General features: G+C 45.4%; 1 protein-coding gene across 5 annotated transcripts in view; it reads left to right on the top strand.

Moving 5' to 3' along the window:
* Positions 1-20,000, top strand: part of LOC109868492 (membrane-associated phosphatidylinositol transfer protein 2) — an 85,767-nt gene that overhangs the window by 52,163 nt on the left and 13,604 nt on the right. For 2 of the 5 annotated variants that reach the window (XM_020458089.2, XM_031802949.1), the window contains exons 4-20: positions 1,647-1,765; positions 2,436-2,669; positions 10,143-10,490; positions 10,607-10,702; positions 10,824-10,934; positions 11,256-11,317; positions 12,083-12,173; positions 12,280-12,433; positions 12,508-12,697; positions 12,810-12,929; positions 13,062-13,282; positions 13,481-13,659; positions 14,410-14,580; positions 14,891-15,025; positions 15,258-15,425; positions 15,570-15,836; positions 16,411-16,559. In XM_020458089.2, coding sequence (XP_020313678.1) covers positions 1,647-1,765; positions 2,436-2,669; positions 10,143-10,490; positions 10,607-10,702; positions 10,824-10,934; positions 11,256-11,317; positions 12,083-12,173; positions 12,280-12,433; positions 12,508-12,697; positions 12,810-12,929; positions 13,062-13,282; positions 13,481-13,659; positions 14,410-14,580; positions 14,891-15,025; positions 15,258-15,425; positions 15,570-15,836; positions 16,411-16,559 — 2,815 coding nt within the window. The remainder of the gene's footprint in view (positions 1-1,646; positions 1,766-2,435; positions 2,670-10,142; positions 10,491-10,606; positions 10,703-10,823; positions 10,935-11,255; positions 11,318-12,082; positions 12,174-12,279; positions 12,434-12,507; positions 12,698-12,809; positions 12,930-13,061; positions 13,283-13,480; positions 13,660-14,409; positions 14,581-14,890; positions 15,026-15,257; positions 15,426-15,569; positions 15,837-16,410; positions 16,560-20,000) is intronic. The other 3 variants (XM_031802951.1, XM_031802950.1, XM_031802952.1) reach the window with 3 other exon arrangements.

Below are 20,000 nucleotides of genomic sequence, written 5' to 3'. Positions count from 1 at the left end.
ATCATTTAAACATGCACAGTGTAGGTTGGAAAAAGTATGTGAACCCCTAGGCTAATGACTTCTCCCAAAGCTAATTGAAGTCAGCTAACCTGGAGTCCAATCAATGAGACAAGATTGGAGATGTTGGTTAGCGTTACCTTGCCCTATAAAAAACACTCACAAAATTTGAGTTTGCTATTCACAAGAAGCATTGCCTGATGTGAACCATTCCTCAAACAAAATAGACCTCAGAAGACTGAATTGTTGACTTGCACAAAGCTGGAAAGAGTTACAAAAGTATCTCTGAAAGTCTTGATGTTCATCAGTACACGGCAAGACAAATTGTCTATAAATGGAGAAAGTTCAGCACTGTTGCTACTCTCCCTAGGAGTGGCTGTCCTGCAAAGATGACTGCAAGTGCACAGTGCAGAACGCTCAATGATGTTAAGAAGAATCCTAGAGTGTCAGCTAAAGACTTACAGAAATCTCTGGAACATGCTAACATCTCTGTTGACGAGTCTACGAAACGTAAAACACTAAACAAGAACGGTGTTCATGGGAGGACACCACAGAAGAAGCCACTGCTGTCCAAAAAAAACATTGCTGCACGTCTGAAGTTTGTAAAAGTGCACCTGGATGTTCCACAGCGCTACTGGCAAAATATTCTGTGGACAGCTGAAACTACAGTTGAGTTGTTTGGAAGAAACACACAACACCGGAGAAAAAAAGGCACAGCACACCAACATCAAAACCCTCATACCAACTGTAAAGTATGGTGGAGGGAGCATCATGGTTTGGGGCTGCTTTGCTGCCTTAGGGCCTGGACAGCTTGCTATCATTGGCGGAAAAATGTATTCCCAAGTTCATCAAGACATTTTGCAGGAGAATGTTAGGCAATCTGTTCTCCCAATTGAATCTCAACAGAAGTTGGGTGATGCAACAGTACAATGACCCAAAACACAGAAGTAAATCAACAACTAAATGGCTTCAACAGAAGAAAATACACCTTCTGGAGTGGCCCAGTTAGAGTCCTGACCTCAACCCGATTTGAGATGCTGTGGCATGACCTCGAGAGAGCAGTTCACACCAGATATCCCAAGAATATTGCTGATCTGATCTGTAAAGAGGAGTGGTCCAAAATTCCTCCTGACCGTTGTGTAGGTCTGATCCGCAACTACAGAAAACGTTTGGTTGAGGTTATTGCTGCCAAAGGAGGGTCAACCAGTTATTAAATCCAAGGGTTCACATACTTGTTCCACCCTGCACTGTGAATGTTTACACGCTGTGTTCAATAAGACATGAAAACCTAGAATTCTTTGTGTGTTATTAGTTTAAGCAGACTGTGTTTGTCTATTGTTGTGACCTAGATGAAGATCAGATCAAATTTTATGACCAATTCACATTTTTCTTGCAGCTATATGTACACACACTTACATCATTACACACATAAATGTGTGTCCCTGAGGCCCGGAGTTGTGCATCTCTACCCTAGACCCCCTACCTTACACGCCTACATGAAGACAAGATGTAATAGAGACATTCTCCTAAAGCCTTCTCCCCTCTTTCCACATCACGCATCCCACTCTCTCTCTCTCTCTCTCTCTCTCTCTCTCCCACTCCCCCACTCTCTCTCATTCTCTCTCTCTCCCCCTCCTCTCTCTCTCCAGGTATACCTGTCCATTCGTAGAGAAGTTCTCCATAGACATTGAGACGTATTATAAACCTGACACAGGGACCCAAGAGTGCTTCAATCTGTCATCAGCAGAAAAAAGAACAAGGACTATAGGTATGGTACACACACACAAACAAGCCTACACGCCTTCTCAAGCCGAACTGTTCTCAGTCTGTCTGTCTGGTCTTCATGGATTTCAGGGAGCAGTCAGCAATTCGCTGTTTCACACACACTGTAGTCTTTAAGATGCAGACAGCGTGTGTTCCGTCTTGTGCTGCTGCTAGTGTGTGTGAGTGTGAGCTGCTGGCTGGCTTAATACTGCAGCGCCACTCCCACAGTGCAGTGTGTGATAGGTGTGTTGTCTGGCCCAGACTGACTCTGCGGGGGACGATTACATAACCACACACACGCGCGCGCACACACACACACACACGTACACACACACAGAGTAACGTGTATGGGGATAGTAGATCAGTGTTTGTTGTTGCTCTTTGTGTGCTGCAGCACATCTCTCTGACACAGACACTCAAGCACGCAAGCGCACACACCACACACACACGTAGCAACACACTCAGGTCGTAGAGCAGAGCAGTGGAGACCTCTAGTGGCTTCTAGCCAGCAGTACTATTGTTCCTCCTTTTTCTCAGTTCTATTCTGGTTCCCTCTGCCCTCATTCACTCCAAAATTAGACATAGTCAAGGAATGTCAATAAGTAATCGTCTCAAAATTCACTACGTGGCTCATTTTGGTCTGTGTACTGACTGTGTTTGTGTTCTTCCTCCAGACCCCATTGACATTGTGAAGGACTACATTGCACCTCATGAGTACCTGGTTGAGGAGGACCCTAAGCTGTACTTATCAGAGAGAACCAAGCGAGGACCACTGACTGACGACTGGATCGAGCTCATCAACCAGAACCCGACCCAGAACACGGTCATGTGTGCCTACAAGCTCTGCAAGGTGGAGTTCAGATACTGGGGCATGCAGTCCAAGATAGAACGCTTCATTCACGATGTTGGTAGGTAGTGTGTGTGTGTGTGTGTGTGTGTGTGTGTGTGTGTGTGTGTGTGTGTGTGTGTGTGTGTGTGTGTGTGTGTGTGTGTGTGTGTGTGTGTGTGTGTGTGTGTGTGTGTGTGCGTGTGCGTGTGTGTGCGTGCGCGCACATAGGCACCTGAGTAATGGCACAAACAGAGCAGCTGTACCCCCACTCTCAAAATAAATATAAATGTACTTTTTTTTTGCCAGAAAGTTCTCAATCCATTTGGGTAAATTGTCATTTTCAATAATTAGTGATGTTTTGAGCTAGTCTGTATTAAGATGTGTCCATTTCTATATGATATAATAATGAACAGATTACATTTTGCACCCCCTCCCCTGTGGCCTCAAGGTGAATGGTTTTGACCACTCAAAGGTTTTGTTTTGCTCCTGCATGCCACTGTGTTGGTTCAGTGCAGTTAGAAAGCACTAATTCCACCACTGGTGTTACAAAATGAATAGACACCTGCAAAATAACATTGTTTATCTATTTTGCAGGCGTGTAAAATACTTAAGTAAAAATACTACTTTTAGTCGTTTTTGGGGGTACCTGTACTTTACTTTACTATTTTGATACTTTTTGACTACTTTTACTTCACTACATTCCGTAAGAAAATATTGTATTTTTTTACTCCATACATTTTCCTTGACACCCAAAAGTATTCATTACATTTTGAATTCTTAGCAGGACAGGAAATTAGTCAAATTCACACACTTATCAACCGAACATCCCTGGTCATCCCTACTGCCTCTGATCTGGCAGACTCACTAAACACACATGCTTTGTTTGTAAATGATGTGTGAGTGTTGGAGTGTGCCCCTGGCATTCTCAAAATATATAACAAAACAAAAAAAATTATGTTAAGTATATTTTAAACTTTAGACTTGAGTCATTTTCTATGAAGGTAACTTTACTTTTACTCAAGTATAACATTTGGGTACTTTTTCCACCACTGCAATTTTTATGTGCTATTTAAATTTGTATCGTTATTTCATTTGAGTGGCGCATGCAGGTTGGGCTGGCCTTGGTGGGCTAGCTCAAATTGCGTTTCCTCTGCCTCCAGAAATTAGATGTCATGTTGCTAGGTGGCCAATATTTTACTGCAGCTGGTTTCGCTAATGTTGCGAGATAAGTTGCTAGCAAAATTATTTAAGTCTCCCTTACCATGGTGCAACTAACGTTACCCCATACTCTGCCAGACTCAGAGCCATGTATTTATCTTGCTAGCTAGCTAGCTAGCTAGCTTAAATACTACCTTGCTTGCCATGGCATTGGCTATTAGATGGCTAGCTAATCAAGCAAACTAGACGACAGGTTTGATATTATGTAGCTAGCTAGCTTTCAATATGACCTGGCCAGCTAAAATGACTGCTAGCTCACGTTAGCTAGGTTGTTTCAACACTGATTTGCTAGCTAACGTTAGGTAGATAGCCTTCGAGGGCTGACTGTTCTCATAAAAGTTTATTGTGTAGTGCAAACATTTATGATGGATCCAGCTATGGTGGAAAACTGCACGGCAGGTAGCTCAAGGGCTGTCAATGAGTAGCTCACATGTATACTGAGAAATAATCAGTAGGCCTATATTACATAATTTAAGGCGCAACAACGCCTCTTCAACCTCACCAGGCTGAAGAAATTTGGCTTGTCACCTAAAACTCTCACAAACTTTTACAGATTAACCCCTCTGATGGTGGGGATGGTGTTCTTGTAATTTCCCTCATTGAAATGCAAATCAATTTATAATATTTAGATTTTTTTCTGGATTTTTTTGTTGTTATTCTGTTTCTCACTGTTCAAATAAACCTGCCATTAAAATTATAGACTGATCATTTCTTTGTCAGTGGGAAATGTACAAAATTAGCAGGGGATCAAATACTTTTTTCCCTCACTGTATGTGACCAATAAAATGTGATTTGATTTAGTGAATGAGAGAGTGAGTGACAGTTGGAGGGAGAGGTATAGAGAACCATGGTGGTAATAAGAGAAGAATGATGAAAAGAAAAACAGGGAGAAGGAGTGAGACAGAAGATAAGAAAGGCAGCAGGATTAATTTCCTGCCAGTGTTCTTCTGTCAGCTCATCAGTCTGCATCATGACAGTGATTTACTACTGCTTAAGGAGTCAGCATGCTTCAGTTTGACGTTCTGCTGGCGACTAGCCACACCAGCCATTCTCGGCTAGCCGAACCGAAGGAGTTGTGCTTGCATTCTCCTTTAAAAGCCCTTTGCTTGGAAAATGCACAAAAAAAACGTAAATAGTACTATTTGTCCAATGTATAAACGCCGTTGCCAGTATTTCCTCAAAATAGTCATAATTAATCTAAGATAACTCAAGAAATCTGTCATTATATATACACTACTGTTCAAAAGTTTGGGGTCATTCTTAAATGTCCTTGTTTTTGAAAGAAAAGCCTTTTTTTTGTCCATTTAAAATATCATCAAATTGATCAGAGTAGACATTGTTAATGTTGTAAATGACTATTGTAGCTGGAAACAGCAGATGTTTGGGGGGAATATCTACGTAGGCATACAGAGGCCCATTATCAGCAACCATCACTCTTGTGTTCCAATGGCATGTTGTGTTAGCTATTCCAAGTTTATCATTTTAAAAGGCAAATTGATCATTAGAAAACCCCTTTGTAATTATGTTAGCACAGCTGAAAACTGTTCTGATTTAAAGAAACAATAAAACTGGCCATCTTTAGACTAGTTGAGTATCTGGAGCATCAGCATTTGTGGGTTTGATTACAGGCTCAAAATGGCCATAAACAAAGATCTTTCTTCTGAAACTCGTCAGTCTATTCTTGTTCTGGGAAATTAAGGCTATTCCATGCGAGAACTTGCCAAGAAACTGAAGATCTCGTACAACACTGTGCACTACTTCCTTCACAGAATAGCGCAACCTGGCTCTAACCAGAATAGAAAGAGGAGTGGGAGGCCCGGGTGCACAACTGAGCAAGAGGACAAGTACATTAGAGTGTCTAGTTTGAGAAACAGACACCTCACAAGTCCTCAACTGGCTGCTTCATTAAATAGTACCTGCAAAACACCAGTCTCAACGTCAACAGTGAAGAGACGATTCTGGCCTTCTAGACAGAGTTGCAAAGAAAAAGCCATATCTCAGACTGGTCAATAAAAGGAAAAGATTAAGATGGGCATAAGAACACAGCCACTGGACAGAGGAACTCTGCCTAGAAGGCCAGCATCCCGGAGTCTCCTCTTCACTGTTGACGTTGAGACTGGTGTTTTGCGGGTCAATTTTATGTTATTTTAATTAACAAGAAATTTGCTGTCTTTCAAAAACAAGGACATTTCTAAGTGACCCCAAACTTTTGAACAGTAGTGTGTGTGTGTATATATATATATATATATACTGCTCAAAAAAATAAAGGGAACACTTAAACAACACAATGTAACTCCAAGTCAATCACACTTCTGTGAAATCAAACTGTCCACTTAGGAAGCAACACTGATTGACAATAAATTTCACATGCTGTTGTGCAAATGGAATAGACAACAGGTGGAAATGATAGGCAATTAGCAAGACACCCCCAATAAAGGAGTGGTTCTGCAGGTGGTGACCACAGACCACTTCTCAGTTCCTATGCTTCCTGGCTGATGTTTTGGTCACTTTTGAATGCTGGCGGTGCTTTCACTCTAGTGGTAGCATGAGACGGAGTCTACAACCCACACAAGTGGCTCAGGTAGTGCAGCTCATCCAGGATGGTACATCAATGCGAGCTGTGGCAAGAAGGTTTGCTGTGTCTGTCAGCGTAGTGTCCAGAGCATGGAGGCGCTACCAGGACACAGGCCAGTACATCAGGAGACGTGGAGGAGGCCGTAGGAGGGCAACAACCCAGCAGCAGGACCGCTACCTCCGCCTTTGTGCAAGGAGGAGCAGGAGGAGCACTGCCAGAGCCCTGCAAAATGACCTCCAGCAGGCCACAAATGTGCATGTGTCTGCTCAAATGGTCAGAAACAGACTCCATGAGGGTGGTATGAGGGCCCGACGTCCACAGGTGGTGGTTGTGCTTACAGCCCAACACCTTGCAGGATGTTTGGTATTTGCCAGAGAACACCAAGATTGGCAAATTCGCCACTGGTGCCCTGTGCTCTTCACAGATGAAAGCAGGTTCACACTGAGCACATGTGACAGACGTGACAGAGTCTGGAGACGCCGTGGAGAACGTTCTGCTGCCTGCAACATCCTCCAGCATGACCGGTTTGGCGGTGGGTCAGTCATGGTGTGGGATGGCATTTCTTTGGGGGGCCGCACAGCCCTCTATGTGCTCGCCAGAGGTGACCTGACTGCCATTAGGTACCGAGATGAGATCCTCAGACCCCTTGTGAGACCATATGCTGGTGCGGTTGGCCCTGGGTTCCTCCTAATGCAAAAACAATGCTAGACCTCATGTGGCTGGAGTGTGTCAGCAGTTCCTGCAAGAGGAAGGCATTGATTCTATGGACTGGCCCACCCGTTCCCCAGACCTGAATCCAATTGAGCACATCTGGGACATCATGTCTCGCTCCATCCACCAACGCCACGTTGCACCACAGACTGTCCAGGAGTTGGCGGATGCTTTAGTCCAGGTCTGGGAGGAGATCCCTCAGGAGACCATCCGCCACCTCATCAGGAGCATGCCCAGGCGTTGTAGGGAGGTCATACAGGCTCATGGAGGCCACACACACTACTGAGCCTCATTTTGACTTGTTTTAAGGACATTACATCTAAGTTGGATCAGCCTGTAGTGTGGTTTTCCACTTTAATTTTGAGTGGGACTCCAAATCCATGTGGTGTCAGCACATTCAACTATGTAAAGAAAAAAGTATTTAATAAGAATATTTCATTCATTCAGATCTAGGATGTGTTATTTTAGTGTTCCCTTTATTTTTTTGAGCAGTGTATATAAAAAAGTGAAATCACATTTACATAAAGATTCGTACCCTTTACTCAGTACTTTGTTGAAGCACCTTTGGCAGCGATTACAGCCTTGACTCTTGGGTATGATGCTACAAGCTTGGCACACCTGCATTTGGGGAGTTTCGCCCATTTATCTCTGCAGATCCTCTCAAGCTCTGTCAGGTTGGATGGGTAGCGTTGCTGCACAGCTATTTTCAGGTCTCTCCAGAGATGTTCGATTGGGTTCAAGTCCGGGCTCTGGCTGGGCCACTCAAGGACATTCAGAGATAATTTTTTGCACTATTGGTTAGAGCCTGTAAGTAAGCATTTCAATGTAAGGTCTACACCTGTTTTATTCAGCGCACGTGACAAATAAACTTTGACGCTTGGCATTCAGGCCAAAGTGTTCAATCTTGGTTTCATCAGACCAGAGAATCTTGTTTCTCATGATCTGAGTCCTTTAGGTGCCTTTTGGCAAACTCCAAGCGGGCTGTCATGTACCTTTTACTGAGGAGTGGCTTCCGTCTGGCCACTCTACCATAAAGGCCTGATTGGTGGAGTGCTGCAGAGATGGTTGTCCTTCTGGAAGGTTCTGCCATCTCCACAGAGGAACTCTGGAGCTCTGTCAAAGTGACCATCGGGTTCTTGATCACCTCCCTGAACAAGGCCATTCTTCCCCGATAACCCATCCGTAACCACCCGACTATATGTGATCAAATGAAAATCTGAGGCCAGCACCAACCCTAACCCGCAAATATAGAAAATGTGCTGTACAGTTATGTTTTCCCTCTTCAACGTTTATTGAACAATTACGTTTTCCTTTCACATTTAATTGTAAATTGTATTTGTCACATGCATCGAAATACAACAGGTGTGGAATGGTCCGTGAAATGCTTACTTACGAGCCCTTTCTCAACAATGCATTGTTAAAAAGTAAATGGTAACACGAAGTAACAATATCGAGACTATATATTAGGAGTACCGGTACTGAGTAATTGTGCAGGCGTACATGGTAGTTGAGGAAATTGAGGTAAAATGTACTTGTAGGTAGGAGTAAAAGGGACTAGGCAATCATGATCGATAATAAGCCGAGTAACAGCAGCGTATGTCAAGAGTGTTAAAGGGTGTGTGTGTGTGGCGTCAATATGCATGCGTTTTGTGTGTGTCAGCGTATGTAGTGTTGGAGTGTCAGTGTAGTATGTGTGACGTTGTGGGTAGAGTCCAGTGAGTGTGCATAGAGCTGCTGCTAGAGAGTCAGTGCAAATAACAAGGGTGTCGATGCAAATATTCAGGGTAGCCATTTGATTAACTGTTCAGCAGTCTTGTGGCTTGGGGGTAGAAGCTGTTCAGGAGCCTTTTGGTCCCAGACTTGGCACTCCAGTACCACTTGCCGTATGGCAGCAGAGAGAACAGTCTATGACTTGGGTGGCTGGAGTCTTTGACAATTTTTAGGGCCTTCCGCTGACACCGCCTGATATAGAGGTCCTGGATGGCAGGGAGATCAGCCCCAGTGACGTACTGGGCCGTACGCATTACTGTCTGTAGCCAAGCAGTTGTGATACCAAGCGGTGATGCCAACAGTCAAGATGCTCTCAATGGTGCAGCTGTAGAACTTTTTGAGAATCTTTTCAGAGCTTTTCAGCCTCTTGAGGCGTTGTCGTGTCATCTTCACTACTGTGTTGGTGTGCTTGGGCCATGATGGGTCCCTAGTGATGTGGAGACCGAGGAACTTGAAGCTCTCTACCAGCTCAATTACAGCCCCGTCAATGAAGATGGGGAAGTGCTTAGCCCTCCGTTTCCTGTAGTCCACGATCAAATCTGTCTTACCTCATTTGAATATTTAGGCCTATTGAACAGGAGCCTAATGTTTTTCTGAAACAACACATTTCAAACAATAGACAAAGTCAAGTAATAAATCACACCTTCCGCATGCTTCTATGAAAAGGCCTACGCACTAATGCCCGATTTTTTAAAATAATGAAAGAAAAAAACTCAATGTATAAATATGAATTGCACAGTAATTATTATAGATTTTTTTGGTATGCTTTTTTTTCTCTTTATTCACCATCCACCCGCTGTTCATCCACATATTTAATTAACCTAAACCTGCCCGCTCCACGGATGTAACCGCAGGGACTGCAGGTTATGAGTCGACCCGCACATCACTAACACACACTGACCTACTGCTGTTTGTTCATATACACTCTCTTAATTTATACACACAACTCATTTAATCCTCTCGTGTTATGGCTGAGTTGAATGTTGAATCACCAGCTAGGTGTGTGTGCGTGTGTGTGTGTGTGTGTGTTGTAGCTGTGTTTCTAGTATGTGTGTGTGTTGTGTGTGCGACTGCTCTGTGGTGTTGCTGCTGTGTGGTGCTTGTTCAGTACATTATGACTGACAGGTTCATTTGTTTATTTCTAATGAATGTATGCACGATTGATGGGTATGGAGAGAAAGGAAAATGATTATATTGATTGGAATTGAGAGCGAGAACGCTGTGATAATGTTATTCATCTCCTGCTCTTCCCTCTCCCCTCCTCCCCCTCCTCCCCAGGCCTGCGCAAGGTGATGGTGCGAGCCCACCGGCAGGCATGGTGCTGGCAAGATGAGTGGTATGGTCTGACAATAGAGGACATCAGACAGCTGGAGCTGGAGACCCAGCTAGCCCTGGCCAGGACGATGGCCCAGTACAGTCTCAGTGACACAGAGGAGGGGGCGGAAGTGACCAACGGGACCTCTGCCACCCCCGACCAGGACCAGGAGGGAGTGAAGTCCCTGGGGGAGGGGGGAGAGGTGGAGGGAGGACGGACAGGGCTGGGAGATGCGTTACAGACGCGTGGAGAGCTCACCAAGCAGTGGTCGACTTCGTCCAAGTCGTCTAATAGATCCTCGAAGAGAGGAGGTGAGTGGGGCGATGCATTTCTCTGTTCAATAATTACCAAGTCCCAAAGTCTCAAATCAACCCAGAGCATCAGAGAATAGTGCCCTCACTCTATTTCCTATTTCCTGTCCACACAGGAAGCCCCGTCCACCAGAACATCTCAGAGTGGCGAATGCAGAGTATCGCTCGTGACTCCGATGACAGCACGGACGACGAGTTTTTTGACGCTCACGGTTTCCTATGACATTTTATTTCCAGACCGCTATTACAGTTACTACATCAGCTGTTACTTACTGGGGTTCTATGACTGTTATTACATGTTATTACAACTGTTACTGATGTCTGTCTCCTCAGAGGACTTCTCTGGGGATGAGGAGATGCTGTTACATGCCAAGGAGATGACCAAGTGGAGTTCCAACGACCTAATGGACAAGATGGAGACTACAGAGATGGACGAGGGCCAGGGTAGGACAACACACACACCTAGTTAAGGCATATGTATATGTAGTAAGTCTGTAATGTCTAGGTTAATATTTTTTAAATGTATCTCAATTGTAAAGTATTTCTGTCTATAATATATTTTTTGTAATGTGTCGGACCCCAGGAAGATTAGCTGTCGCCTTTGGCGCCGGCTAATGGGGATCCCAGTCAAATCAAAATCAAAACACATACTTTACACACACACAAGCTCCGTTTATCATTAAGATTTCAGATCTTCATATCCTATATCGTCCTTCAGCAAGTTAATTTGTTTCATGAAAAACAATTGTGTGTGTGTGTTTACAGAGAATCTGTATCAGTCGGGTGAAGAGTATGCCGCCACCAGTAGTGACGAGAGACTCCTTGAGGTATGCTTCCAATGTAACACCTCCTCATCTAGACCCCAGGAGGAGTAGCCGCTGCTTCTGCAAAAGCTAATGGGGATCCAAATCGACAAATTGCAGTAGGAAGAATGTATGAGAGTAGCCAAGTAAACAACATCATGAGTTCTCACTGAGTTTACTGACTATAGCTTCATCATTTCTTAACAACATTTCTTAACAATACATTAACAGCAATGTTTGCAATGTCAAACCAGTACTGTAGCAGTTGGCTTATTGAAGTTGTGTGTCAGTTTGAGAATGCTTTAATCCCATCTGGTCCTAATGACAGCCAGAGGTGGAGGGAGAACATCACAGAGTAACGTCTATCGGGGATAGTAGATCACGTGTAAATACTATATCAGTGTTTGTTGTTGCTCTTTGTGTGCAGCAGCACGTCTCTCTGACGCACACACACACACAGGCAGCATCTCAGTGTGTTATCCTCTCTGTGTCCAGCGTCACGTCTCTAGTAAACGGAGACGTCGCTCCACTGCCGGGTCCCGCAGACGACCAGCTGTTAAGTCTGACCCCCTAGTCCCAGCCCCACAGTGCACTGTGGTTCAGAGGTGGTGTTGTAGCCTTCAGTCGGGTGTTGTTACTGTAGGCTGTGAAAACATGTTGTTTCAGTTCTGATAGAACTCCAATTGGAATGGTCTCTTTCTCTATTCTACTTTAATTCCCATGATTTCACCCCTTCACAGTCACTGCGTATTGGTAACTAATCAACGACCGCCCTTCTTTCTCCCGTAGGATGGGTCGTCTCTGCAGTGTCTGGCGCCCTCAAAGATCCACGTTCTCCTCCTGGTGCTTCACGGGGGTAACATCCTAGACACTGGAGCAGGTATACAACATCCCAACACAAACACTTACAGTCATCATCACTTTGTTTGTTCTTGGATAGACAATGTAACAATATTGTATGACTATTTACTCGTAATTACTCCCAGGTGAGCCAAATAGTAAGCAGGCGGACGTCAACACTCTGACCGGAGCGTTTGAGACAGTGATGAGGGTCCATTACCCAGCAGCCCTAGGACGCATCGCCATCCGCGTGGTCCCTTGCCCCGCGGTGTGTGCCGACGCCTTTTCCCTGGTGTCCAAGTGAGTACATGCACACGCACGCACACACACATACACACACACACATACCCTAACCCTCTATCTCTCCTGACCAGTCTCAGTCCTTATAGTTATGACGAGGGCTGCCTCTCCAATAGTCAGGACCACATCCCTCTAGCTGCACTGCCTCTATTGGCCACCTCCGCTCCCCAGTACCAGGATGCCGTGGCTACCGTCATCCAACGAGCCAATCAGGTGTATGGGGACTTCTTAAGGTCCTTGGAAGGGACATCCTTCTCCGGACAGGTCAGTGCAGAGGACCAGAGTCAAAGTTTCGAGGTCCCAGATGTTTCTGACAGCTATTGCGGATTATTTTCTCTATGTTGAACTTAAAGGCATGTGTTCTCTCCTCCTGTAGGTGTGTGTGATCGGGGACTGTGTAGGTGGTATCCTAGGGTTTGATGCTCTGTGCAGCAGTAACGTCACCGTCTCAGAGAGCCAGAACAGCAGCAGACGAGGCAGCACTGTCAGCGTACAGGTACCTTCCTCTAGTCCTTTAAGTTGCACCCAAATTCCCTCCTTTATCTGTGCTGTAAATCGGACTGCTACTAACTATATGTGCCCCCCCCCCCTCTCTCTCCTCCCCCCGCCTTGCCCTCCATCTCTCCAGGACACAGACCTCCTCTCCCCAGGCATAATAATAAACAGTGTCTCTCCGTCCTCTCCATCTTCTCCGTCTCTGGAGGGCAGTCGCCATCTTAGTCGCAGTAACATCGACATCCCTCGCAGCTTAGGGCCTGACGACCCCAAGACTATGCTGCCACGCAAACGCAGTGACTCCTCCACCTACGAACTAGACACCATCAAACAGCACCAGGCCTTCCTGTCCAGGTCAGAGAGAGAAAGAGAGAGAGACAGACAGACAGACAGACAGTAAAGCGACAATGACCGTCATTGTTATCAAATGTTCACTTTGCCCATGTACATTATTTATTGTTTACACCTGTCGGCTGACTCTTCCCCCTCTTTTTTGTAACCTCCTTTCGCTCTCTCCATCTCTACCCCCCTTCCTTCCCTCTGTTTCTCCAGTCTCCACAGCAGTGTGTTGAGAACAGACCCGGGTTCGAGGCGCTCCAGCAGCAGTACCATGCTAGAGGGAGGGGGGGCGCTAGGGAGGCTGGACTTCGAGGTGGCAGACTTCTTCCTCTTTGGTTCTCCTCTGGGTCTGGTGCTGGCACTGAGGAAGACTGTTGTGCCGTCTATAGATGGTGAGGAACACCCTCATCAGAGATTTAAATCAGTAGCCAGTAGACTATACTAGACTATATACTGTAGACTATAGGCTATATTGCAACTGCAGCCAACAGTCTTTGCCATGCATGGAGTTGGCCTTTTAAGGAGTTGGCTAAAGCAGAAATAGACTATAACAAAGTTGCCACTTTTCAGAATTGTATTTACTGTATGTGTACAGAAAGTCTCACATTTAGTGAGAAGCTGTAAACTAAGCTACTCGGCATCTGTGCGGTGACAGTGTCTTTTCCTGCAGCTGTGGGGGTCGGGCTCTGCCAGGACATCCCTTAGTGAGTTAACATCGGAGTTCAGAGGTTAGAAGTCATGTTTTAGATCTCTGACGCCAGAAGTCCATTGGCTGTGACATCAAGGGATGACATTCAAGACACATGTTCCAAAGTAAACTAAGAACTAAGATGATGAGACAGGGGATAAATAGGAGGTTTAGAAAAAGAGCTGAGAGGCAGCAGAGGAAACCGAGGGGTTTGTGACATGGAGTCTCCAGGGGTTCCATGGAGTTCTTGAGAGTTCCAGAGACGTGTTCGTCAGCAGTTGTCACTTCTGGACCCTCGAGACCAGCAGCTTTGATGGAAGTTGTTCATAGTATCCTCCATAGTTTGGTCCAATGGTTTTCAATATGTGAGCTTTGGAAGGAACTCCGATAGCTGTTCCTGTATGTAAATAACCGTGTTCTCTTTTCCTCTTTCTATTTCTCTGTCTCTCTCCAGTCTCAGCGTTGCGTCCAGCTTGTCAGCAGGTGTATAACCTGTTTCATCCAGCGGACCCCTCTGCCTCCCGGCTGGAGCCCCTCCTAGAGAAGAGGTTTCACCAGCTGCCCCCCTTCTGTGTCCCCCGATACCAACGCTTCCCTCTGGGGGACGGGCACTCGGCTCTGCTGGGTGAGGCTCGATACACATGCACGCCCACTAAACTATTCCTTTATGCCTCCGGGATATCTCTCCTCCAAAAAGGAAGCACTCAATTCGCTGTGTGCTTTGTCCATATGCTTTCATAGTGCGATACCTGTGTCCAGGTATTATCAGGTATAATGTACTATGGGAGCATTCTGTTGTATGCCAGTTAGTCCATGTCTGTTCTGTAGTTACGTCCGTTTATTTCTGCCTCTCTGTCCGTCCCCCCCCCCCCCCCCCGTGTCTCTCCTGCCTCCTCCCTTCCTATCTCTCTCCCCCACATGTTCCTCCCCCCCAGTGGAGACTATGCAGAGTAACCCCCAGCTCCTGTTGGAGTCAGTACCCCTGCGTTACCAGGAGGGGGGCGTCAGTGAGACCTCCATCCCCGTCCCTGTACTCAACTGGCCCCAACAGGCCGCACAGCTCAACGACAGTGTGTACCCTTTCTCTGTCTCTGTCTGTCTGCTGCCCTGTCCGCTCTATGTTTATCTGTCTGTCTGTATCACTTTCTGTCTCTCTCTCTTTGCACTTCATTTGTATTTGTAAAAAAGTTTTATACAAATACAATTAAATTGATTGATTGTTTGAGCAATCCACTTCTCTCTCCCTCCTCCCTCTCTCTGTCACACACACACTTTCTCTCCCGTGTCTCCCTCCCTCCGTAGCTGACGTGCTCCACTCCCACTGTGGTGTGTTTGTGGACAGCCAGTACCCGTCCTCCCCGCTGACCGGACCCCCCCACCCCAGGGGCCTCCGTAGGTCCAGTGAGGCCAGCATCGCCAGCCAGGTGTCAGGCATGGCCGACTCATACACCGCCTCCAACATCACCAACAGTCAGTACTGGACTTTATACTGTTTGATATATCTGTCTTTTTTGCATTTAACAGCAGTGTCTGTGGCTCAGGGAGATGACAACATAAATTCTCTGACATTTTTCACACACTTTTGTCGTTCTTCAACCCTTGATTCCTCCGTAGCTACTAAATGCCAAAGCAGCCCGTCTAAGAAGCTGGGTCTCCTTTCCCAGCTAGCGCTTCCTAAACTCCCCTCGAGAAGCCCCTCTCCGCGGGCCAGGAAGAAGATCCGACCCTTCCTCACTCATGGACGCACAGACTCAGACCAGGGTGACGACGACGTCACCGTTGACGTCACTGCCTCTGATGTCTCCTCAGACTTGCCGTCTGACATCACCGATACGAACTCTGACACCCCGTCGCCAGACACGCTGATGGACGTCGAGCAAGGTAGTCTGGGTACTGTGGTTTGAATCCTGTGTGACCCCCCCCCCCTCCCCCCCAGGACTCCCATCTGTGTGCCTTGTCGTTGGTCTCCTTCAAGCTACAGCTGAACCACTGCAGTGCTACAGCTCCTCTCCCTTCTCTTCTCCTCTACAGCTTGTACCCTAAATGTACTGCAGTGCTTCCCAAACAGGAGTTATGCCAAAGTCCTCAATCAAGGACCCAGTCTTTAGCCGGGATTGAAAAGAGGGACCACTGATCTTGTGTATGTTACCCTCTCCCTCCTCAAATCAAAACTGGCCCTCTGCTCCAGTTCAATCTGCCCCTGACACCCCATTCTACTCCAGTGTGGACCTGTGACTTTCCGTCTGTACTATAGAGCCTCTCTCTTGGACTGTAAATCTCTGGATGAGCACACTTCCCTCTACTGTGGAACCCCTTTTTGTCTGGAACTGTCATTGACCAGAAATACACATCGACGTCTTTTACAAACTCTGTCGTCTTTTCTCTACTGTGATTATGTGTCAGACTTCTCTCTCTCTCTTTCTGTCTCTCTCTCTCTCTCGCTCCTTCTCTTCAGTTGCATCTCGGTGGTGGGGCAGTAAGAGGATGGACTTTGCCTTGTACTGTCCTGATGCCCTCACAGCCTTCCCCACTGTAGCCCTGCCTCACCTCTTCCATGCGTCGTACTGGGAGTCCACTGACGTCGTCTCCTTCCTACTCAGACAGGTATGACTGCTTATGAATTTTTTTTTCTTTTTCAGAGGGTGGATCAGCTTAATATTGCGGAAAGAATGTTGCTTCCAATGTAATTGTCTGCATCATTTCCAATCCCCCATATTTTTGGGGTAAATATATATATCCATACACGCATGCATATATATACACATACCTATATAGACATACATACTTTTTAAAATAATATACCTTTATTATTATTCCCCGCAAACACTACCACCGATCCCCCAGTTGGAGTAAACTAATAAACACTTCTGCTTCTACCTTCAATCCATACATCTTATACACACTCTACAGTCTACTTTACAATAGTTCTCTCTTGTTTGTTCGTAGTCCTTCCTCTATTTCTGATGTCCATCCAGTTTGATTTCTATTTGTAACTATGCTATTTCACAAAAGCTCCGAACCTATATACATACATTCTACAGATCCCTTATGCCCTACATTGTTTATCTTGTTATTAGTCCCACCCTTCAGCTCCACTCAACCCCTCCCATCGGTCTCTCAACATCATCCATTTCGGATTTCTACTTGCCATATATTTTTCAACTGTGCTGTGATGCTTCACAAAAGAATTGAACCTTCCTATTCTCATAGCTTCTACAGATTGTAAATTAAAAATAAACATTTTTGCTAAAATAATTAATATATTATTGATTGATTGACTATGGCTTTTCAAATCACCCAGTATTGCTATCTGTAGTGTTAGTTCTAGGCAAATGTTGCAATTCTTCAGCCATTCCTGGACCTGTGACCAAAAATGAACTACATATGGACAATACCAAAATAAATGATCTAATGACTCTGCCTCCTCACAGCAGTATCTGCAGAGCTGGGAAGAATGTATCCCCCATATATATAACATTCTATTAGTTGCAAGAATTTTGTATAGTAATTTATATTGAAACATTTGAAGTTTTGAATCCGGCGTTGTTTTGCGTATCAATTCATAAACCATGTGCCATGGAATGGGTACATCGAAAATCTCTTCCCAACTATTTTGCAATTTACATGGCACAGCTGCCAGTTTTTTGGTCCTTAAATGAAATTGGTATATGTTTTTTTTTATTTATCACACTTTTCTTTAACCATTTATGTTCTTTAATACAGGGCCGACATACAAGTTCCTTACTTTTTTCCCCTTCTACTTGCCTCTTCCATTTTTGTGGTAATGCTGCAAATAATTGGTTGTAATTTTGGGTACAGCAGACATTTCCATATGTCTGTGTTAGCTGCATGTGTGACATAACTCCACCAGTCCTATTTATGATATCATTCACTAAATGTATACTTTTTTTTTGTTTTTTTCTTCGATAAATACATATTTTTTTAATCAATTAGTATATTTGAATTTAACCACAATATTTGTTGTACTATATGTTCCGTCCTTTCAGGTGGATTAAACTGAAATTGCAACCAACTTTCTAAGGCTTGTTTAAAAAATAAAGATATTTTGGAGATTATTTCCTTTTCAAACAACCGAAAGTGAGCAGGTGTAATCTGAATAAAGGGGAAAAGGCCCTTCCTGAATATAGGATGAGACATTCGTACCAATTGACTAGAGAACTGCTTATGAATTTCATGCAAATGCTTATGAATGTTCATAGACCTCTTCCATATATCATATTGGAAGTACACTCACAATGCCTCCTTCCTACTCAGAGAGGTAAGACCATATGAATATGGTCTTATCCTTCACTGCAGCCGAGGTGAGATAAAACATTTAAACGTGTTAACCCTCGCAAGGCTGCAGGCCCAGACGGCATCCCCAGCCGCGCCCTCAGAGCATGCGCAGACCAGCTGGCTGGTGTGTTTACGGACATATTCAATCAATCCCTATCCCAGTCTGCTGTTCCCACATGCTTCAAGAGGGCCACCATTGTTCCTGTTCCCAAGAAAGCTAAGCTAACTGAGCTAAACGACTACCGCCCCGTAGCACTCACTTCCGTCATCATGAAGTGCTTTGAGAGACTAGTCAAGGACCATATTACCTCCACCCTACCTGACACCCTAGACCCACTCCAATTTGCTTACCGCCCAAATAGGTCCACAGACGATGCAATCTCAACCACACTGCACACTGCCCTAACCCACCTGGACAAGAGGAATACCTATGTGAGAATGCTGTTCATCGACTACAGCTCGGCATTTAACACCATAGTACCCTCCAAGCTAGTCATCAAGCTCGAGACCCTGGGTCTCGACCCCGCCCTGTGCAACTGGGTACTGGACTTCCTGACGGGCCGCCCCCAGGTGGTGAGGGTAGGCAACAACATCTCCACCCCGCTGATCCTCAACACTGGGGCCCCACAAGGGTGCGTTCTGAGCCCTCTCCTGTACTCCCTGTTCACCCACGACTGGGTGGCCACGCACGCCTCCAACTCCATTATCAAGTTTGCGGACGACACAACAGTGGTAGGCTTGATTACCAACAACGACGAGACGGCCTACAGGGAGGAGGTGAGGGCCCTCGGAGTGTGGTGTCAGGAAAATAACCTCACACTCAATGTCAACAAAACTAAGGAGATGATTGTGGACTTCAGGAAACAGCAGAGGGAACACCCCCCTATCCACATCGATGGAACAGTAGTGGAGAGGGTAGCAAGTTTTAAGTTCCTCGGCATACACATCACAGACAAACTGAATTGGTCCACCCACATGGACAGCATCGTGAAGAAGGCGCAGCAGCGCCTCTTCAACCTCAGGAGGCTGAAGAAATTCGGCTTGTCACCAAAAGAACTTCTACAGATGCACAATCGAGAGCATCCTGGCAGGCTGTATCACCGCCTGGTACGGCAACTGCTCCGCCCACAACCGTAAGGCTCTCCAGAGGGTAGTGAGGTCTGCACAACGCATCACCGGGAGCAAACTACCTGCCCTCCAGGACACCTTCACCACCCGATGTTACAGGAAGGCCATAAAGATCATCAAGGACAACAACTACCCGAGCCACTGCCTGTTCACCCCGCTATCATCCAGAAGGCGAGGTCAGTACAGGTGCATCAAAGCTCGGACCGAGAGACTGAAAAACAGCTTCTATCTCAAGGCCATCAGACTGTTAAACAGCCACCACTAACATTGAGTGGCTGCTGCCAACACACTGACTCAACTCCAGCCACTTTAATAATGGGAATTGATGGGAAATGATGTAAAATATATCACTAGCCACTTTAAACAATGCTACCTAATATAATGTTTACATACCCTACATTATTAATCTCATATGTATACGTATATACTGTACTCTATATCATCTACTGCATCTTTATGTAATACATGTATCACTAGCCACTTTAACTATGCCACTTTGTTTACATACTCATCTCATATGTATATACTGTACTCGAATACCATCTACTGTATCTTGCCTATGCCACTCTGTACCATCACTCATTCATATATCTTTATGTACATATTCTTTATCCCCTTACA

Source organism: Oncorhynchus kisutch, linkage group LG23 (assembly GCF_002021735.2).
Source record: "Oncorhynchus kisutch isolate 150728-3 linkage group LG23, Okis_V2, whole genome shotgun sequence".
In the NCBI taxonomy this organism is placed as follows: domain Eukaryota; kingdom Metazoa; phylum Chordata; class Actinopteri; order Salmoniformes; family Salmonidae; genus Oncorhynchus; species Oncorhynchus kisutch.
The sequence above is the reverse complement of the archived record's forward strand: the minus strand, read 5'-3'. Positions and strand labels throughout refer to the sequence as shown.